At 40.6% G+C, this 23,036-nt stretch overlaps 1 protein-coding gene across 5 annotated transcripts in view; it reads right to left on the bottom strand.

The window, feature by feature from the left end:
- MAPRE2 (microtubule associated protein RP/EB family member 2) overlaps positions 1-23,036 on the bottom strand; it is a 98,307-nt gene that overhangs the window by 28,344 nt on the left and 46,927 nt on the right. For 4 of the 5 annotated variants that reach the window (XM_074550637.1, XM_074550625.1, XM_074550618.1 and 1 more), the window contains one exon: positions 8,704-8,831. The exons of the other annotated variant lie outside the window; for it this stretch is intronic. In XM_074550637.1, the coding sequence (XP_074406738.1) occupies positions 8,704-8,824 (121 nt within the window). In that variant the 5' untranslated portion in view covers positions 8,825-8,831. The remainder of the gene's footprint in view (positions 1-8,703; positions 8,832-23,036) is intronic. 5 annotated transcript variants of the gene reach the window in all.

Genomic DNA, 23,036 nt, shown 5'->3' with positions numbered 1-23,036 from the left:
GACTTGTGACATACCTCTTGCATAATTTACACAAACAAAAGAATTCTTATGCTACTGTGTTTTATTCAGTATTAAAAAACTTCCCTACGTTTTCTGGAAAAAAAACCAAAACCCCAACAATCCCCCCACACCTCAAAAAAAACCACAACCAAACACCCCCCACAACCTAAATCTTATCAAATGTGTACAGGAAGTGGAAAACACACTGCCAGAATAACTCTCACAATAAATCTATCCTTCTGACTGAAAAACTTCTATATGCATGCACATACAAACACACAAAAAGAAATAATTTGACATCTACTCAAATGAAAGATGAAAAGTACAGCTGGTGGCACTGCAGAAGAGGGATCAATGTTAAAAACCTCTAATCCTTTATTAGCTAACAAGCAATTTAGAATCACTGGCTAAAAATCCTTTTGTGTTCTGATCTAGAATATTGATGCAGCCATTAGTTACACAAGATATTCACGGGCCAGACTCTGAAATGAGCCTGCAGACGTGGCTGTGCTGAAATCACCCCCAGCAGTTGCTATTTTTAGCCCCATTAGTGAGCAGAAAGAGCAGCATCAGGGCTTTGCAGGTGTTCCCTGGGCATCCCAGGCTTGGGGCAGAGCAGGGAGCAAGTGGAGGGAGGGCACTGCATCCACCAGGCTGGGCAAGCAGCTGCCAGAGGAGGGGAAGAGATGCCAGGACAGAATTCAGACACAAGAGAACAAACTCACAATTGAAAAGGTGGTTATTTAAAGCTATTAAAATTCAAGAATTTTCCCACATGTAGTGGTAAAGCAGAAAATTACTACCAAATTTATAAAAACTGAGTATCTTACAGCATTTTCAGAGTTGTAGACAATATTTCACTAGTCCCTTACAGTAAGTAATGCTGAACTAATTTCAGCTTTTGTCCTGTATGTCTTCTTCCCTGCTTCTGTGTTTCTTTCCCCAGACTGTCCATGCTGACTTATGCATATGCACTCTGCATCATTAGAGATTTTCAGTTTTTCTCCTCTCCTTCACCATCTGGAGGCTAATGAATCCACAAATGCAAAGAAGTATTTTCTTTATTATCAAAAATACTTTTGCTTCTCACTACTTAAATCAAAAGGAAATTAAAGGAGGCAACAATGAAGACAAGAGAATCCTGTTTGCAACCAGTTTTTACCACTCAGTAAACTTCCTGGATTTCAGTCTAGAGATCTGAAACCAAGATTAGATGCTTTAGCATTAGATGCTTTAGCATTGATGTTTGTATATTTAGATGCTTTAGCATTGATGTTTGTATATTAATAAATTAAAAGGAAAACTTTCTTTTCAAACTCATTGCTTTTAATATACTATAGTTAGAACTTATTATACTAATAAAATATTTAGTAGAAACACTATGAATAAAAGCAGGTATAAATATAAGCCAGTGTGTGTACCCTACACAAATCAGGTCAATCCTTCAAATCTAATGTCAAAAGACTGTCCCTCACTGCTCCTCCCTGAATCCCTGCAGTGTGTGGGAGCAAAATCCCAGAAAACAATATAAAATCACACCAGCCAACATGGAAAACAAAGGGCACATGAAAAGACAGGGCATTGCTGGGGCAGGAGGGGGAGCTGATTTTTTAAAATTCTGATACTCAAACCACAGTAAACAGAGCTAAGTTCTACACTGTAAGTTTGGTATAAATGTTTAGTATTAGCTCTGTTCTACAACTGCATAGAAATCAAGTTTAAACTTTTTAACCAGGCCTCAGTTTGATTTTCATACACTCAGTTTTTGAAAAATTCCATTTGGGAAAAAGGCTGACTGCACCTTTTTCTGTAACAAAATTAGTTTGTTTGCTTTAATGAAATATTTAGATAATACAAAAACACATATCCAGTCGTGTTAGATACAAACTCCTTCAAATTATTCATTCTCTCCAAAGCTGCAACCACCTGATCATGCATTTGGAAAATACAGGATGATTTGTGTATGAATTAGTCATCAGTGCTTCAGCTCACAGTGGTTGCTTGCACTGATGGAAAGCTGCACACACCCTGTATTTCTGTTGCTGGGACAACAGCAACAATCAAAAAAAAAAGCAGTGACTTGCAAGGAGCACGTGTGACTTAATAGTTTGGCAAGAAAGGGAGAGAAAAACCCACAAATGCCAGCAACCATTGTTTACAGCACAGCAGCACTTAGGGCTGGTCTTTCTTAGGCTTTCTAGAGCTGCTTCCTGAGCAGTGATGTTTAGGTAAGCACACAGCAGTAGGTTTTCAACTCAAGTATCAGGGCATACCTTTTCATTTGGATTTCAAATATGGGTGTTCTGTTATGCAATTCAAAGGTTGTTTTTAAAACTGAGCATTGAAGCTGGTGAAGGGTCTGGAGCACAACTCTTATGATGAGCAGCTGAAGGAGCTGGGGTTATTTAGCCTGGAGAAAATGAGACTTGTGGGGGAAGTCTCATTTTCTCACTGCCTGCAACTCCCTGAAAGGAGGCTGTAGCCAGGTGGGAATCAGTCTGTTCTCTCAAGCAACAGAACAAAAGGAAACAGCCTCAAGCTGTGTCAGGGGACGTTTATTGGGTATTAGAAAAAATTTCTTCCCAGAGAGGGTGGGTTGTCAAGCATTGGAACAGGCTGCCCAGGGAAGTGATGGATGCACCATCCCTTGGAGGTATTTAAAAGTCATATAGATGTGGCTCTTAGTGACATGGTTTAGTGGTGGACTTGGCAGTTGGACTCCATCATCTTTACAGTTTTTTCCAACAGGAATCATTCTATGACTCCATGTCTGTGAGCATAATGTTGTGTTACATACAGCCACGTGTTTAAAAACCAGAATGTTTTATCTTGGGTACTCCACTGGAGAGACCATGGTCTTCAAATTCCTCTTAGCATTTCCAGCAGCAACTGTATGACCTAGTGTGTAGGTCAACATAATTTTATTTCTCCAGTTAACACACCCTCCACTCCCCCACACCTTCACTACAATTTTAAAAGTTTTTGCCCATTTCCCAGTGAATGATCAAGACCACATCAATTTACCACCTACTTAGCTGTAGAGAAGCTAACTTTTATGGGGCTGTGCATCAGTGAAGCCACCTGGACCCAGCTTCACCCTTCCCAGCAACAGACCTGGGAGGGCACTTAAAAAGCCCTAAAAGTGATGCAGATTGGAGTGCAGCCCTGCCCTCCTGCTCACAGTTGCATGAGCACAGCTGCCTCAAAGAGGGCAGGGCGAGTGCCTGCACACAGATGGGAGCTCCAAAAAGCAGTTTCACCACAGGAAACAGCCCAAAAGAACTATGCACCTCCTGCCAGCCTTACCAACAGCCCCTGAGATCATGTGAGACCCAAATAACATCTGCTTCCAAAAGTCGTGTTGCACACAGGTAGAGCATGTGTGCGGTGTAATCCAGAATATCCACTGATCATTTTGAATAATATTGGAGGGAGGTTTCCCCTGTGTTAACTTGCATTCTCTTTTTCTTAAATATGTAAATCATTATGCTGCTCATAAATTATACACAGCAGAGTTTTTAATACTTAAATTTTTGGCAATAATTTATTTTGGACTCCATTAATTTTTAAACAGGAAGATCAGAACAATTTCAGAAAACACAGTTCCCATTTAACTTAAAATAGCTGTGTAACTCATCATGCCTAAAGAAAGTACCAAAAAATCTAACAAGCTCTTTAAACCAGAGGGAAATCAAGCAACTGACTGCAAGTGAGTGCTATGAGTAATTAAATAATTACTTTTAAAAAGCAAAAACCTTGTTCAAGTTCTATTCCTCCTGAATTCTTAATGAGTGACATTTAAAAATCCCACGGTACTGCTTTGCAAGCTTCCTCAGAAAGTTTTGGAAATGATTTAAATCAAATCATTAACATTCACGGGATCTCTCTAATCCTAAATATCGTATGGAAGACATCAGAGAGTCATTGACACTGAGTATGCTCTGGGTTGCATGACCTCAGGACAACATGCCAGTGTCTTGAAACATGCCTCAGTTACAGAGTGCAAATGAGATCAAGCCATGTTTTAATCATGTTCCCAAGTTGTGCTAGAGACCCAAGCTCTGCAAGGCTGCCGACTGGGAAAAAACCAAAACCACCAACGTGGAAACATGCTTTGGCTTCTCAGGTACACTGGGCTGAAGAGGAATGCTGGCACCAAATGCTCCAACAGGGCCCTATAAGGCAGATTTTAGCAATAAGCATGGAGGAAGTTATAGGTTACTATAGGCAGTGAACAAAATACATGTTCTGAGGCATGGAAACACAAATCCTACACAGCTAACACCCAGAATAAAATCTGAAAATGCCAAACCACATGCTTTCTTTATAATACAGCCATTTATTAAAAGCAAGGAAAAAACAACCCTGCATTCAATCCTTGATCCTTGCATACAAATCCTCAAAGACAGAAGGTCTGCATGCACTGGAGGCCTGATAATTTGCAAGTTTATAATTCTACCAAGAATTTTCAAATACAGGAAGTGGGGAGAGTCTGTATCTCCTTAATCTCACAGAATCACAGAAGTATAGCTAAGTCAAAAATTATACCTTGCTCCAAGCCACATTTTCCTTTCTATCCATTTACCATTTCCTTGACGTTATATAGCTTGTAGACATGGTGTTATTTCTTTTTAATTCATATGCAAGCTTTCTATAATCCCCTGCCTGACTCTTATTTTGAATATACTCTCATGTAACACTCTAACAGTCATGAAAAGCCCTGCAACACATACACTTGGTATTCCTCAGAGATGAAAAACAGCCTTACTAAAGAAAATTCAGCTATAAGCTGCTTAGTCAGAATTCTTTCTAAGAAACCACTGTGTATTCCTTAAAAAACAGCATGACTCTTGAGAAACAGCAAATGTCATACTTCATATGAAACTCCTGTTCCCCAAACCTATGGGTTTTGCACATGGGATCCTATGACATTACATCCTCTCAATTGTTCTCTATAATATTTAATTCATGTATCAAATGAAATGCTCTCTCTAAAGCCAATCTAAAGGGAATGCACTATGCCTTCTATTAAAACCATGGTTTATATATTTCATGTTCAGGTAAAACAATTTTGCAGGAAATCAAACCCAGAGTCCAAAAACTGACAATACGACACACATCTAAACCGAAAAGAATTGTATTGAGATGCTTGGAAGATTTTCCCTGTTCAGTTCTCAAAACTAAATTGCCAGAGGAACTGCAGACTGAAGCAAGACTCTCCAGGGCTGCACCCATCCATAACCTGGCTGTCTTGGCACATCACTACCACAGCAGGCATTCAGAGAGCTCAGGGGACACTGCACTTTGGTCGGCCTACTTAGCAGAGACAAAAACCACATCTAAGACTTCCAAAGAATACAAATACTTTATGACTAAGTCAACCTCTTCCTTTGCTGCTCCTCATCCTAGCAGCTCTGTCCCTCTAAGTGGAAATTGAGAAACAGGCTGGTATTGCTACAGTATGTGTATTATTAAAGCTACTTCTCCACAGCAATGAGGAAAAGGAGGTCGGATTGCTTTTTCTGTCACTGTAACTACTGTCACACCAAGCTTCAGATATGTTCTGAAAAAAGCCTTTAGTAAAGGCAGAATGTCACATTATTCCTTCTTGCTTAAGCTCTGAATGTCAAAAATTATTGCTAGGTTGGCTGCAAAATGTGAGCACCCGTGAGGTCTCTCAGCCAGGTGCTGAACACCAGCATATCCCATATCTAGGTTGCTCCTACCTCCTACAAGTAACTCCTTTGAGCTTTTAATTCAAATATAATATCCCCCCTGCTTTCCCTCTCCCACGTTTTTTGGCCCCACATTTAGCTTTTTCTGGCATTTTGATTGCTCCTTATTAACAAAAATGAGCAAGAACTGAATAGTCATAAAACAGCATGACTAATGTTAATGCTTTTTTCTAAAAAAGAAGAAAATGTCCATACAATTTTACAGTAGATTATAAAAATTCAGTTACGGCAGCTCTGCAGATCCCTGTTAATGCTGTGAAATGCTTCATAGCTGTGAAGAGTTTCCCACATATTCCTTCCCTTTGAAGTCCTGGAGAAATGCTCATATTTTATGGAAACAAGCATTAATCTGCATGAAAGCCACCAATGGTTCAAGGGACATCAGCCAAGGAATGCCAGAATGAATGAGTTAGACTGGCCATTCTCAAACTGCAGTCCATACCAGGCTTGCTTGCTGATGCTCTGCCTGCTCGTTGGCTCATCATTTGTGCTATTTTTCCCTTAGTATCTCTCTTCAAAGCTATGCTAGAAATAGGCTAAATAAAATATGTGTACATTAAATAAATTTCTTTGAGTTTACACAGTAAACTATATTAAATGCAGAAAGATTCACAAACCTGCTTGTCCATCTGTCTTCCATCTCTACACATGGATGCTCTGCACATGAGAAATGGACTATGCAGTCTCAAATGGGAAGAGCCTATTAAGATTACTGCGCTCTAGTGTCTGCAAAAATCTATCAGTGTTTAGATTCATCAGTTCAGAGAGTAAAGTCCTCCTGAACACAGGAAGCACTGTGCTAGAATGCTTCTTTAGATAAGGAGCTACTAAAGCCCCTTCTGGATTGTAAAGCACATGAATGTAAAAACAGGAATGTGTAAGCATCAAGTTCGACTACCAAACCAAATGGAGAAATTCAAATTAACACTTTCACCCATAAAGACAAGAATGTAGAAGCATCAGGTAGCAATAACAATCAATACAATCCAGGAAATTCTAAAGGAAGATAAGATTTAATTTTATACAGAATGGAGTAAGAGCTGCAATGAGTTGACCCTTTTTCAGTCCTTCCCTTGAGGTGTGTCCCAAAATCCTCTCTGTAGGTTACAGAAAAAGTTGTATAAGAAGCTGTGTAATGAAATGGGACAGTGGATTTGTGACGGTCCCCATGCTTTTCTCCTTCTTGCCCCACCCAGCTGAACTCTCTCTATCTGATCTTCTTACATAACTTTAACTCATTTTATCCTGCTTAGTCAATACTTTCTTCAATCACTTCTCCCCTGTTTTCAGAAACAGTTTTGGTGAAGTTTTTTATGTCTTGGTTGGTTTTTTGTTGGGTGGGTTTTTTTGTGTAAGCCCACACATTTAACTTGATTGAGAACTTACTTCAAAAGCTTCCTTTCAACTATTTATGAGCATTTAAATAGCTACATAGGAACAAATCAATAACTTGTCTACTATACTTCCTGTTTCAAACAATAGCAAACTTTGGGTATTTTAGGATGCAAATGTCCATTTCCTTCTATGTTTCTATCTCCTTCAGTGTGTGCATGCATGTATCTATCTGAATCTATCTATAGCTACTCCCTGTGAGAATTGTCTTTATATATACCGAAATAAAATACTTAGGCTAACTTCCTGACATGTAAATATAACAACAGCTAGAGATAACACTTCAATTTCAAGTTTAATAACAGTTAAAAAAATAATTTCCCATGGTCTAGGTCTTAATTTGTTCAGATTATATCAGTTGCTTACATTGACTCTATCCTGCACTTTTTCAACCTCATTTTTATGGTTGCTGTGCAAGGCTGCAAGTATGGTACTCCACTTCTGCAGCTGAAAATTGTTTGTTTTTTTTTTTTTTAATTTTGAAGGATAGGCTATGAGACAATCAGCCTGAAAGGGTTACTTGTATCTTTTAGGGAACATCTCTGATACAGAAAATTTACCCAGAATGATAGGTAAAATCAAATATATTAATATAAGACCCCATTTATTTTTTTTGTCTAGACCAAGAAATAGGTGAAGTCTGGTCATGTGGTTCCTCTTCCATGTGCTTTGAGCACTGTCTTCATAAGATAAGATAATACCTTCATAAAATATTCCCAGCATGTTAGTTGTCTGGAATTAGCAATCTAAGTTAGATCTCCTCCACCACAAACTCACTCCTCCTCCACCAAGCATCTTCAAATGTAAAAATCACAGTTGGAAATCAGAAAGAAATCATTCCCCAGGGGCACGTATATTCACAGTGAAACAGCGGCCTTTTTCTGTGTCATTTCTAGCCATCATCTACTTACAGACCCTGTTGTTTAACACCCATCTTCTGGTTGCAACTCTGATTAACCAAAATGTCTGAAGTATTCAAACTATTACCCTTTTTTCAGGGCTCATTATCAAATATAACAGTAACTCAGATTTAAAGAGAAAGAGGCGGACTTTGAAAGCTCTAAAGCCCTCACAGCAACTAAAGCCTCATTTCCTCAAATCCATGTTTTTTCTTCAGTCTTTTTCTTGTGCTTTTTTCCTGCAAGCATCAGCAGGGATTTGAGAAACCTCAGGAAGGAAAAGGAACTGGAGAATTTTGTTCATCTAGGGTGTTGGTTCTCTATTTATCTCTTCCTCAGTTAGGTCCACTCTCCATTTGAAAAGATACCACCCCAGTGGCTTAAAAACACTAAAATTTATCACTGTATTCTTTGCTTACTTGGCCAACCTTTTTATTACTTCTATGTATCTCCTGCTACATTTGTCCCATTCACCTCTGCCTTTGTTATGCCTTCCCAAGGTACCTTATCTTCCCATGATTAACACAAACGTAAAAATGCTTCCTGTGCACATACATTAGTCTCTTTTTTCAGAGTAACTGGTTTCTGTCAAAGTTAAAAGTTATCCATTTTCAACAAATCAGACTTTTAAAGTGGTTTTAAAATAAACATTTATAGAGCATACTGGGCTTTCTTACCTGAACAGAGTTGTTCAACTTTTGTGTAGTTTAAAGCTAATATATCATTAACCCATGCAATGATGTCATGTCTGCTCATAGTCTCCTGGGTTATAGAGGTAGAGTACACGTTGACCGCCATTCCCCAACTAGGAAAAAAAGAGAGACAAAAGAGATTTTTGACATTTTGGTAATTGTTTTCTAAATACAATGAATATATGCTTCCTGTTCAAAAGAGGGAAAGAAAACTCAAAACCCTCTCTTTGTTTATTGAGAAAGGAGGGGTGATTTTTATTCTTTGATGATAAGAAACTTCCTCAATGTCCTCTTGGAACCTATGAATGTATTTCTCTGGCTGTCACTGTGAACTTAAAGAACATACAAACCTATGGTACTTTGCTTCATGCCAACAAAGTAGAAAAAAACCCAGACTCAGACCAAAAGATGCACAGACAGGATCAGAGACCCAAGATTTTGTCACATTGTGCTGCATCAATATAGTGATGCAACATCTGCAAGTTTTTTGCCACTGCAGGATGATCAGGCTTCCTAAACCAACTCTTAATTTTAGGTAACTTCTAAATGATGAAGGAGCTGTACTATTACTGATTTCTTACTGGGACAGGGCCCTTTTGGATCATTAATTCAGTTCCTAACAGTCACAGAGTGAATATCAAATAATCTCTGTTATCAGTGCACCAACATCTATCTTGAAAGCAACTGAGATTTGCACCCTCAGCCGTGTGGTTGGAAAGCTGCCGTGGAGCCTGATTCTTCTCAAACATTAGGAACATTTCCTCTCAGCTTAAACCCATTTGTTCTTCTGCCAACATTATCCTCCAGCCCTAATTGCTTTTTCTTCCCCAGAGTGGATTTGCTAATGCTTTAGAGACAGCACTCAGTGTCTGTCCCAAAGCCCAGGTAGTCTAGATTAAACAAATCAATGTGAGTCTCTTATATCAAGTAAGACTTTGACTGACTGGCCATGCCAGCAGACCTCCTCAAACAGACAGTGTTCCGATGACATTTCACTGAGACCTTGGTAAATGGCACTCTGTGCTTGAAGTTTTCACAGCTACATCACCATAGATAGATTCTTCTAGTTAGCAAAGGTCCCTCCCTGGAAGCTGGCAATTCATAGTAGCTTTTATCATCTTCCCAGGTACAGACCAGAAACACATACTACTGAACTTTGCTCCGTGTTATCCTACCCTAGTCACATCTTTCTGTTGCAAGATGTTGCAAAGAGAAAACACGAGCACACTCAAGTTTATCTCATCAGCAGTTTCAAAGAGCAGAACCAAATTGATGGAGAGAGTAAGTAATGTTCCCATGAGTAACGGACTGCAGAAAGTCCACCAGAAGCAATCCAGGTGTGAAGTGTCTCAGAAATGACCAAAGAGTCAAAATTGAATGATTATTCTTGGTTTGCTGGGGACTGCACACCTTTGTTTCTCATGGCAATCTGCAGCTAACACTTATCTGTCTAGCTCTGTTGCCAGTCCTTCCATCTCAGCTTTGGACCTCAACTTTCTCAGTCAATGCAAGAGAGCACGAGAGCATGATGCCCTCTGTAGGATCCCAGGTCTGCATGGACTATTTTCATTGAGAATTTGCAGTGATGTAACCCTCTGAAGCCTGATAGATAATTCTATAAGGAGAAGACTGCAGTTAACTCCACCCATAGCTATGTGTGCTAACTAGGTGGGGCAACCTAGGTAAAATGTGAAATGGGAAAAACCTACCAGCACAAAACTTGACTTGGTAACATGTAAGTGTATTAGTACATAACACAGAGAATAAATTTAAATACAAGATTACAAAGTTCATAATACAGGTCACTTTTTTTCTAGGAAACAAATCTCACAAACAGAAGGTTGTTCAAGTTGTTCCCTTCTACTGACATTAAGACACGAGGCATAAAGTCCTCAAATTTGCTTTAAAAGGAATTAAAGAAAAAAGAGAGTGAGAGAGAAAATAGGGTTGAAGAATTCATGCTCCAATAGTCAGGCACCCACTGCCAGAAATTCATTCAGAACCAGGCTGCCTGCCTATCCACTGTGTACAGGCAGCTCTGGAGCACGGAGGGAATCAGCCCGTGCCCAGCCTGCTCCGCTCTTCCCGCGGGCTCGCATGCAGCACAGCCAGCCGTGCATTCACTGGAAGAGTTAGCAAAGGTCACTTTCTTGGCATGCACTCTAAGTGCTTGGACTGAATCGAGTGCTAGGAACAAAGTTTTAGAAACAGGGAGTGCCCTTTTACTCTTAAAACTACACCATAATGGCTAACCATAAAAGCTTAGCTTCAGTATCAGGCTGGAAGGCACTGAGCAGGCAAACAATCCCTTTGATACTAATGGCATCTGAAGTTTGAAACACATGGGTTTTATTTTATTATTTTTAGCCTTTTTATATAGATAAAAAACTAACAGAAAGATAGTACCACTGTCACCATTAAACTAACATGTTAAATATTGTATGTAAGATCAGTTGAAATAACAGCTTAATAATGAATTTAATATTCACTTAGAATTATTAGTGAGCCTAATAATAAACTGACACTTCAATACAGAGGAGTCCACTGAATTCTACAGCAACTAAAGATATTTAGATGAGAAGATCTGAAATAAAGCTACTCTGATCTGTAATTGCCACTACTTCAAGAACATTTTAACTGGCCTCTGAGGCCATGCAGAGCTCAGAAAAACCATCATCTACCACCAGTGAAAAGGGAAAGTTCACTTTGTTAAAAAGATCAAGAAAATACACACACACAGAGAAAGGAAGTAGAACTTCCTTCATCACCTTTTTCCACAAAGAACTGCAAAGAGAAATACCCATCCTTCTGCAACCCACAGGGGAGCAAACAACATCCTCTGCTGCATTGCACGGGGTGGGGAATTCTACTGCAGGAAACTCTGAGTAAATGAATAACCTTGAGTTTTACAATGCTACCCTGAAGGATACCTGTAATGCAACTTATGCTACATCTGTGAATTAATTATTATAGTCTAAGGGTCAAAGCGAAGTTCAGACTATTTACTAGAGACGAGTTGAAGCGATTAGAGACAAGAGCTTCAGATTTGTACACAAGCATGCACAATGGTGTATGAGTGCAGTTGTAAGCAAAGGCAAAATGAATCAGAATTTTTGTTAAAACACTCAATAACATGCTGCTGCCATTCATTCTTAAGTGCTTTGTTAACATATCTGTGAATATTCCACAGCTGCTTCTCTTGAAAGAGTTCACCCTCTCTTTGCATCTCTTGTTCCCCACCCTCCTACTGGTTACGTTCTAAATAAATTCAGCTGGGAAAGGTTTCCTTTACAGTAAGCATGTTCTAATTTGGGGCTCAGATACACACATATCCTGTTTGCCACACAGAGAGACCTTAAACAAAACAAAGAAAAAGAAGGGAAAAAAAAAGAACAAGCAGATGTAGGTAGTGCAGATACCATGCTCAGCAACAGTCAAGAACCTCTGCGCTCAACATCTACAGCTGGGCTGGGGTTTTCTGCAGGACTGTGTTCCCAAAGCGCTGCAGTACTCTGAAAAATGTGATCCATCTTCAAAACACATTAATAAACATGTGTAAGCTGATGCAAGAGAACATCTGGACAGGTGGAGATACACAGCCCATACTCTGAACAGCCAAGTAGTTAACAACTTGATTTTATGTTGTAATACGCTACTTCTTTCCAATAACATTATTTACATTTTCAACTTGTTAGGCTTTCACTTGTTTACACTGAAGGCTCTGAATCATATGATTGCAATGAGGCTTACACAAGCCTGAAAACCAGTGTCTACCTGGTGTCGTCAGAATTCCATAGAGGTGCCTGGTGATTCCATAGCAACTGAAAGCAGACTGAAGGTAGGACATCACACCTCCCACTTCAGGAGGGACAGGGGGGACATTAAAAACCTCTGGCTGTTACAGCGCTGCCTAAGCACAAAGAACTCTCCCTTGTTTTACTTTAAACCCTAAGAGAGTCTTCCCATATTAGTCTATGCCATTTCAGAAAAACAATTTGCACATGCACAACTACACATCACAGACATGAGTTCAGAGGATTAGACAGGTGCTGAAAATCATGTACATGCTTAAGCAGTTTCCCCAGTTAGAAATATACTGGCTTGGCATGCCTGATGGTAAACATTACACCCAAAAGCCTATTAATTTTTTAAGGCATTTTATGCAGCATTGGATATTGAGATATTGGGTATTTTCCACTGCTCTTGCTGCAGACAACTGCAGTTGCTACAAGGTATTATCCAGCTGCTCTTAAGGACAGTTTTGCAAGAAGCACATTTACTTTATTTTTCCAGGGATAAACTAACAGTTGTTGACAGCAGAAGCTGTATCACAACAAACCAGTAATAATGACAAGACTTAGAAGCATTACAGCACTGGATCTATTTGTAGTGTAAAAGCTCACCACACTTGCCATCATCTCTGAACCTGCAAGGCCTTCACATTTCTGCAGAATAGGAAAGGCTGGAAGGGACCACTGCAGTCCAACCTCCCTGCCCAAGCAGGGCCACCTAGAGCACATTACTCAGCATTGTGTCCAGATGGTTTTTGATAAGGTCCAGAGGAGGAGACACTACAGCTTCTCTGGGGAACCTGTTTCAGTGCTCACTCACCCTTACAGTAAAGAATTTCTTCCTTGTGTGCAGGTGGAACCCCATGTGTTCCAATTTCTGCCCACTGCCTCTCATTTAGTACAAGTAGACATATTTGTATTAAATATAGTGCGAAGAGACAAAGAGATATTAAGTTTTTAAATGCAGTGGAAGGTCTGTGTGACAGTACAGAGAGACCTTCTGGAAGCTGGCACCTGATAAGATACTGCCAATAAAACAAAAGATCTCACACCAAAAATTACTAAAGCAGGAGGTAACAGCAGAAAGGCAAAGATGAAGCTGAATGAGACTGCTGCAGCTGCTGGTGAAAAGGCTTTCTAGATTAAAACTACCGCAAAAACAAAGAAATCCCTGAAGGAAGAAACCTGCCAGATTTAGTGGATAAATCCCTGTACAAGGAAAATTCATCCTTTTATACCATCCTGAAATGACAACTGATTTGCAGCTGGACCTTGCCTGTTTCTTGAACACTCCCTGCACACAGCTGCAGCCACAGCCATTAGAGACCAATTGTGTCCGAGGTTGTCTGTACAGAAAGGAGTCCTGCAGACAGAAAATCAACACAAAAAGCTCCTGTGCAGTGCTGACAACACTGTTCTTACTCTCCCCTCTTGACTTATGCCGTACTTCTGCAGCAAATACCGTGGCATCAGAGTGCTGCCACTGCAGTGATATTTGCAGCAGGCAACACAAAGGCTCTATCTAGCCAGAGACCGAATCAGAAAAGATTAATCACAATGAGGTACTGCCGTGGGGAAAAAAAAAAAAAGAATAAAAGAATCCTGTAATTAGAATACTGTGAGAAAGTAATGTTTTTAAATACTGAATGTCAAATCTCTTTTGCACTTGTTCCCATGTTACTAAATAGCCCTGAAATGCTAAAAATATTTTTATTTTCTGTATATCTCACTCACTTCTGAATGCCATTTTACATTTACCACATGGATCTGACTTAACCTAAAATGATTTGTGAAGTACTCTACAAAGTCTAGACAAAACTGAGGCAATCCATGTACATTTTATGGCTTGAATATTGCTGGATTATCACTGAACACAGACAACAGCATATTTTCTGTTGTTCTCATTGCACTTCCCTGTTTAAATGCAAGTGAAATCAGAGTAATAAGAGATATACTCTGATTGGATTAGGGCATTTTTTTTTTTAATTAGAGGCTTCCTGCCAATGCTGGGATGTTCTGACCTACATAAATGTTTATGATGGGTCTAAAGGACTGCTTTAGACCCAAATGTGAGTACCTTTTATAAAGGCTCCTGGTAATTCTGGTTTGGCTTTAGAAATGGCTTTAGAAAACTTACCAACCCCCAAAAAATTTATTTGTGAAGCAGAAAAATACTGATTCTTTTTCAGATATTCAGTTTCCTCAAATGTGAAAAACACAAGCAGAAGTATTCCAATAATATGCACAACTAGAGCCAAATCCTCTGATATGGCCTAATAACTAGCAATGCATTACACTGAATATTGCATAGCATTTAGTAATTGTTAGAAATTTATTCACTAACCAGTTATTAAACTGGGGTAGTTCACAAAAACGAAAAGAACAGTTTCAAATTCCAGGACAATTATTTAGTGCTTTGAAGATTTCAGGGCACCTAAAGGTCCCCCTGAGAAGGACAAACCACATTCACTGACTCACATCTGCCAGTCATGTTTGCATTCACTTGAATCTGCCAGTTGTATTGCCATATCATAAGACATCTACATTCTCACTCCTGCTGCCACTGAAACTGTGGCAATGAAACAGCAATGTCATGTCTCTACAGCAACAAAATTCCTTTTTATTTCAGGGTTCACCTTTGCCACCACAAGTACAATGCAACAGTAACACCTAACCACAGAATATCTTTGTTACGGCTGAAAGTATTTGCATGCTCTGAAAGGTTCCTTATCAATTTCTATGATGTTAATTTAAAAAAAAAAGAATTCTTGACAAAGGACAGAGGTTCAAGAAAGGCAGACATCAATAGCCTTACACAAAATGGAAGCAATTCAGAGCCTCTAGCCACCACCATTTCCACCCAGGTATATTCACTCTGGTTAGAAATGAACCACAGCAGTGCACAGCACTCTCAAACCACACCTTAGAGCAGTTGAACAAAGCAACAGTAATGCTTTCTGTTGAATAGACAGGCACTATTTAACATGGTGTAAGGACACAAAAATTTCAGTACAAAAAGAATGTGACTACAAATTAAGAAGGCATTTTATTAATGATGAGCAACAAAAATCCTTTGAGGTAGACTGAATGAGAGGAACCTAACCGTGGCAAGGCTGCAATGCTAAAAAACTTCACTGCCTTTACTTATAGTCACTACCCTCCCCCTGTCAAGGCTTTCAACTCTAAGATCTTAAGCTTGAATCGCTGCTCTGATGCCCTGAAGTAAGATATTCAACCTGTCAAATTTTCACAATAGACGCTGGCAACTAGTCTACCTTTCACAATAGACAAGGGGATTGTGAAGGGGGAAAAAAATAAAAAAGGTTGATTCAAAGGAAAATAATTCTCAGACTTATGCAATAAACTCAAGTCAATTAGAAACACCTAGATTTTAGAAAACTGAAGATGTGTATGACCATTTTGTAACTAGAAAACTTGTAGAAAGCTGCTATGTAAACCAGCTTTTAATCTTCTATTAATCAAAGTCTCTATTCACCCAGACACTAGCAGGAATTTCAATTCTCCTTTTTTTTTTTTTCCCTTATGGAAAATAATAGGTTACCAAGCAAACATGCGGACATTGCTAAAGGATTTCCAAGAGATCAAAAATGTGCCATGAAGCAAGGTAACATCAGTGCTGATCACTGAAGAAAGGATGCCTTGAAAGGCAGCCCATGCAAGCAAACTTCAGTTCCTAGCCTAAGCAGTGAAAATAACAGGGGAACCATAATTATTTTGCTCCCACGAGTTGATGGATGAGTAGTTTCACTTTCAGAGAGGAGATTTCTTTAGCAAATGCAGACTTAGGGGAAAATGAACACAGCGGTGGAGGAGAGCTTGTCCCCAAACCCACTGGCCCATATGAGTGCAGCAGGTGAACTACCAGGCGAAACACGGCGGACGGAGCCAGCCACCCCAGCAGCCCCCAGGGAACACCTGCCTGTGAGTGGGAAGGGCTAGGGACAGGCAGAAAGGCAGATTAGGAGCAGCAGCAGCGCTGGGCACTGGGGCTGCGGGGCAGTGTGTCAGAGCAGAGCCCAGCAGGACAGCAGCCACGCTGCAGCAGCTCTGGCAGCTCCCGCCTCCTGCCATTTCCACCTTTTAAGTCCAGACAACGCTGCGGGAAGGCTTGGGAGTTTCAGCAGGGATGGGATCCAGCTAGAGACAGATGAAGTCACCAAATGAATTTAGTTTTGACCTATCTGGGGTTTCGCTGCCCCCCTCCTCCTCTCTGGCATGTATACATTCCGAGGTGAAAGGCTAAAGTAACACGCTGATTTACTCCAAGCATAACCTCATGGCAAATGAGATTTTGTAATACTATACAGCCCTCCTGACAGGGGGCCTGAGCAGCCTCCAGCGCCTCACAAGCCTGCAGAGCCAGGCAAGAGAGGCAGTGAGTCAGCAGGAGACAGGCACTGAACATCCACAGCTTTCCGAAGAGGACAAGTCTGGGAAAAAGAGAAAACAGGAGGATTCAACAAGGGGGAATGCAATACCTTTCTCCTAATACATGGCTGCTGTTTTCTAACAAGAGACTGCAGTGCACTTAAAAAACCCTGCTGTCCAAGGCAGGGGAAGCTAAGGAGCAGAGCACTCCCATGGGAAACCTCTGGCACCAGCTAAGGAGGGACTGCAGTACCACTTTCCCACTCACAAATGATGCACTATGATACAGAGCACAAGGATTTGGTCATGCATCAACTCTTCTCTCTCCTGCATTAAAAACCAGTGCAGATATGCACTGATTTATGCATTGCAACATTTATTCTAACCTTAAGGTTAGAATAATACATAGGTATATATAACATATATGTTAGAATCACAGGATATCACGAGTTGGAAAGTGCCCACCAAGGGTCATTGAGTCCAACTCTCTATTCTTGCAGAAAACAAGGCCCTTTTTAAGTGGCCTTCTAAGGCCATGCTCACTTTGAAAGTTCCTGGAGTGATACCAAGTAAAGGACAAGAAACAGCACAGCAACCACTCATGCAGCTATGCCAGGACCTGTGGGCAAAGGTTCTGGAGCACAGCACAACAGAGCTGCTGAGGTTCCTGGAGTGAGCCAGCTCCACTCCATCCCTGAACAAGTCATCCTGGCAGGAAGGTGACGACACTCATCAGGGGTATAAGACAACATTTATTTTAAGCCCTGAAGCTGTAAACAAGCATGTGACAACAGATGAAGCAACAGGCAACCATGCTAGCTGCTTTCACTGGTGCATCACCCTCTAAAACATGCCTGAGTATTTTTGTAATGAAAATATTAAGCTTCAGTACGGTTGCCCAGACTTCTCACTGCTATCACAGCTCTGCTGCCATTTGGGAAAGGAGAAGCACCAGGCTTTCTGCTGGGAATGCAGGACCAAGCTCCAGACAACACCTGTGACACAAACCAGCTGAAAGTCCCCTGCCAGCACTGCCTCTGCAGACCACTGCACCAACAGGCTGCAGAGCTTTTTACAAGGCTCTGAGGCTCTCTCCCTCTTCTCCCTCAACCACTGGTGAAAGCTAGACTAAAAATAATAAGAATGATGATAATAATAAATCTTGGAGTTCTGACATCTCCTATGTTGATGATATAGGCCCAAATAAATACCCCTGTCATTGGCTTATTACAAGCTCCCTACTCCCTACAAACATTTCTAATATTATACAGACTGCAAGTGTTAAGACTACCAGCCACAACACTTAAATTTGGTTTTGGATACCAAACTAACTTGACCTCTTCCCTTGTTCTCATGAGTTAACACTATAACAGACAAAGAAGCACTCTTAAATTATTCTGGTGTCCAACATACTACTGGTAAATTACATATCTTAAGAATTAATCCGACCAAGTACTATCTAGAACAGGGCTGAACTTCTAAGCGCAATTGCTTAACTGCTAAATTAATTTTGGAGCAACTAAAACTAGAATTCACTAATCCTTCATGAAGTAAATTGCCCTGTAGGAACATTCTAGCTCAGCCATCTGTGATTTATGTAACATATTACTCTTGCTGTGTGCCAGTAACCACAGACTGATTTTACCATTGTTGCAGTACCAACATAATTGGTGTCTACCAGCATCAAGTAAAGCTTAGCCAAAACTTCTTTTTTCAACCATGTTGGTCTTTGAAGATCTGTGAAACTGCAACTTTTGGACATATTTTAACTTTTAACATCTTCTGCCTATCTAAAGGGGGAAATCCCCAAAGCTTTGTTTTCTAAATAATGTTCTTTAGAAGGTGTTTACTGCTTTGATGTAACTGTAATTGTAGAAACTGAACTACTTACAACACTCTTTATCTACAAGCCCCAGTAAAGCCTTGCACCTTAAGCTAAGAGAAGCATAGATGTACTGTTTAATAGGATTTGGCCTCCTTTCATGGAATATCTTGAGGTTAATTCCTAAAGTGTATTGCTTCCAGCTGGCAAACAGTGACATTACCAAGTTCAACTCTCACAATAAACAAGGAAGAAAAAGTTTATTGCTTGAATTGCCCTCAACTAGATGTAAGTGCAGCTATGAAGGTACTCTGGGTTGCAATGTGGGTATTTAGTTGCTTCAACCCTCTCAGTGTTGCTGCAGGCCATGCAACAAGACAGTTCTGCACCACTCCCTGTGAAAGCACATCAAACTAAGCAGACATCTGACACAGTTTAAGAACTGTGCTCACAATTAAAACATTTTCTGCAGATTAAACTTATCAATAATGCTAATATTTTCTGTGTGAAAATAAATGCTACAATCCCTTAAAAGTAGAGCGAGCAATTTATCAGCTGTTAACTTCCAGACATAATCTTCAATTGCAATGTACACAATTAATTTTATGATACAGCAAAGCTATGCCTTTGCTCTGCTGTGTCTCTACAAACTGGGTACTAAACTGCAGGAGTTGCTCTCAGTGATTCAGAGAGCACAATATGAAATTATATGAATATGAATTAATGTAGTGCTGCAGCAGCAGTATTGCTTTCACAAGAATTAAACTAGAAAACGTTTGATATTGATGAAGTCATACTGAGGCTGCATACACACATTTTTCTTTTCCATTTGAAACCTTTGATGACAAGGCTGATTTCGCCTTCCTGGAAGTACAAAAGTTGCTTCCAGATGATATTGCTTTCATTTTTCAAGCACGTGATTTTGTTATTTTGTTTTTTAAGTCACGAGCTGTTTATGTTTATTAGAGCTACAGAATGGGATCATAAACTGACTCGGGTAGGAAGGGCACTCCAGAGGGATCTGCTCCAGCCTCCCAGTCACTGCAGAAACAGCCAGAGAAGGCTGCCATTTGTCTCAGTTTCAAGTCTCTCCAAGGACAGATATTCCACAGTCCCTTTGGGTAACTTTTGGGGTTTGACCATCCTGGCTGTGCGAACATTCCTCCCAATAGCCAAAGTACTTTGTACTGCTGCAGCTGCTGACAGCCATTGCCTCTCAACCTTTCTCTTCCTTCAAAGAACCTGGCTCCATCTGCTTTACTCACAGTCTCCCACTAGACAGATAAGACTGCAGTGAGATCTTCCCCCCTCCTGAGCTGGCTCCTATCCAGACTGACCAAACACAGGTGACAAGCTCCTGGTGTCCCTCTGCCACACTCACTTCAGCCTGTCATTGTCTCTCTCAAAGTGGAGAGGCCAAATCCAGACACGGTATGTGAGATGTGGTCTGAGAAGCACCAGAGGGGAAGAATCACTTCCCTGGAGCTGCTGGCTACATGCCTGCCAATGCAGCCCAGCATGGGCTTGGCCTCCGTCCCTGCAAGAGCACACTGCTGACTCATGTTCATCTTGTTCACCAGCACCACCAGGTCCATACTGTGCAACCCTTCAGGAACAACTGGGGGGTGTGCACAATGTGGTAGTGGAAAAAACCACCTCACCATATTAAAAATAGAGCTACTTGAGAGACAAGGCAGTTCTACAGCACCCCTGTGGAACTCATTTCATACTTGGGAACCACAGATTAAAAACGTGCACAAGAGAGCCAAACCTCTGCAGGCAGAAATATGCAGAATAACAAAATGGTTTGGGTTGGAAGAGATCTTAATGATCATATAGTTCTAGTCCCTCTGCCACAGGCAGCAACACCTTCCATTAGATTAGGCTGCTCAAAGCCTCTTGCAATCTGGTCCTGAACATTTCCAGAAATGGGGCATCCACAACTTCTCTGAGCAACGTTTCAGCGTCTCATCACCTCCCAGGAAAGAATTTATTCTTAATACCTAACCTAAACATACTCCCAGTTTGAAGCAATTGCCCCTTGTCTCACAACTACACACCCTTGTAAAAATTGCCTCTCCAGCTCTCTTGCAATCCCCCTTTAGGTACTGGAAGGTTGTTCTGAAGTCTCCCCAGAGCCTTCTCTTCTCCAGGCTGAATAATCCCAGGTGCCTCAGCCTGTCTTCATTGCAGATATATTAAGGGAAGCAAAAAAATAAAAAGAAAATATTTCTTATGCCTCCTTGAATCTGACAACTAGCACAACATGAATGTGTTGACTGCAAACCATGTATTTATACCCTGACTTAGAATCTACATCATGTATAACTGAAACATTATTATGGGCAAACAGCAATATGGACCCCAAACAACTCAATTCAAAAAAATATAACAAACACCATACTGAATAACAAGGTTTCCAACAGAATGACTAATTACAACTGAATGCTGTCCTTTTGGGAAAATGTATCCCTTCTATCCAGCCAATTACCACTGCTTCCCTGTTCTCAGCACTCCTACACACCATGGTCTTTCTGTATACACAAGCTCCCGTGGGACTTTCATATCACTGGGCTATGTGTTCCACTTCCATACAAACAATTACTCATAGATTCTATAGTTATTTTAACAAGCTATCATTTGTGTAACACTGAATCTGTAAGTAAAACAAATGAGTATTCTACTTCAAATATTTCAGTGCTTCCTATTCATGATATTACTGGACCAGCTCCACAGAGATTAACCTTAAGAAGCGAAGCATAACAACTGTGTAAGATTTGCCTAAAATGAATTTTCACTCCCCCCAAATTGTTTAATACATATTGCCAGCAAGCCCTTCTAAGCATCAACACTGCATTCCAGAGTGACAGGAAAGAATTTGCATTCATGTGCATCTCTGAATAATTACAGCTGCTTGGGTAGGAAATCTGTATGGTACTAAGGAACCCTGCTGTAGGGGGGAAATTCACTTGAGTTGCTCCTAAAAGATAAAACTGAACCACACAGATCTCAGCTAAGGGTTCCACTGACTCAGAGCTCCAAATTGCCATACTATTGAAAATTAAGCCTCTGAGACAATACAATGCAAGGTGGTCATATACAAGGCCAGAAGATCAACAGTACAACCTGCATGGCATATTTCTCTCCAGGCAGAATGATCTGGCACAGTTGTAGGATTTCCTACGGAAGCTACATCCTTAAGTCTCGATTCACTAATGAATGTTTACACTTCCTGTTTGGATAGCATAGCAAAAAAACAGATTTAACACAAAGGCACCCTTCTCTAATCATGGGGCTCTATGGGAAAAAAGAAATTATTTCAGAGCGGCTAAACTGAGACATTTAACAGGAGTGCTTCCAGTATACAGACCCTTCTCTACAAAATATTTGATAACTTGGTATACCACTAGAAAACCAGACAAACTTTTCTCAAAATATCACAGGCAAGATTTTAATCTTGAATTAAATATTTCATAGCACAAAACAGTAGAACTGTGCTAAAAAAAAAAAAAAAAAGAGAAAACAACACTATTTTTAAACCCCAAGAGTTAAATGCATGTTTAGTAAACGTTACAGCTGATATTCCCTTTCCCCTCCCACCTAATTGTAATGAAACAATACGAAGAAGATGCTTTATCGGTGAGTCAGGCAGCAGAGATCTGAGCAAAATCCAAACAGCTCCACAGCGCAGCTCACACCATCCGCAGCAGAAACACGGATGTTTTCCATTTACATTCCCCAGCACTGATCCTGGGAGCGAGCAACCAGCGCTGCTAGCTGGAGGCCAGGCTTCAGGGAGTGAGGAGGATGCGAGCAGCCAAACGCTGTCCCTGAGCAGCGCTGCTGCTGCTGCCGCCACCGCGCCACCATGGCCTTGGTGCCATCCCACCCCGTGGCTGCCGTGATTGAGAACAGATGTGGCGAGACCACTCGTTTTCAATTATCTAACAAAGGCTGAAAGTTGCACTTCCAAAGTGCATGAAAAGCTGGCACACTATTGATCTGCTTCCTTACCAAGCCTTGGCTATAATTAGCTTTGGGCATGAGGAAGGAGAGGAGACTGTCAAATTAAACTAACCTCCCCAGTAAACCCCAAAACCTCTGAAGATATTTTTAAAGAGTCACACATTCAAATGCCAAGGCTTGAAATGTAGACCTACCACACATTTTCTTTTCTTAGTGGCTCCCAAAACAAGTATTATATCACAAAAGGTTAGTCCAGGTATGCCCCCTGGAAGAACATTCCTGTGGTCCAGATGGGGTAACTGCATCTCCCTCAAACAAGCCAAAGAAAGAGCTTTAATCAAGGTCTCTGG

Source organism: Zonotrichia albicollis, chromosome 1 (assembly GCF_047830755.1).
Source record: "Zonotrichia albicollis isolate bZonAlb1 chromosome 1, bZonAlb1.hap1, whole genome shotgun sequence".
In the NCBI taxonomy this organism is placed as follows: domain Eukaryota; kingdom Metazoa; phylum Chordata; class Aves; order Passeriformes; family Passerellidae; genus Zonotrichia; species Zonotrichia albicollis.
Note: the sequence above shows the minus strand (reverse complement) of the source record. Positions and strands in the feature narration are given on the sequence as shown.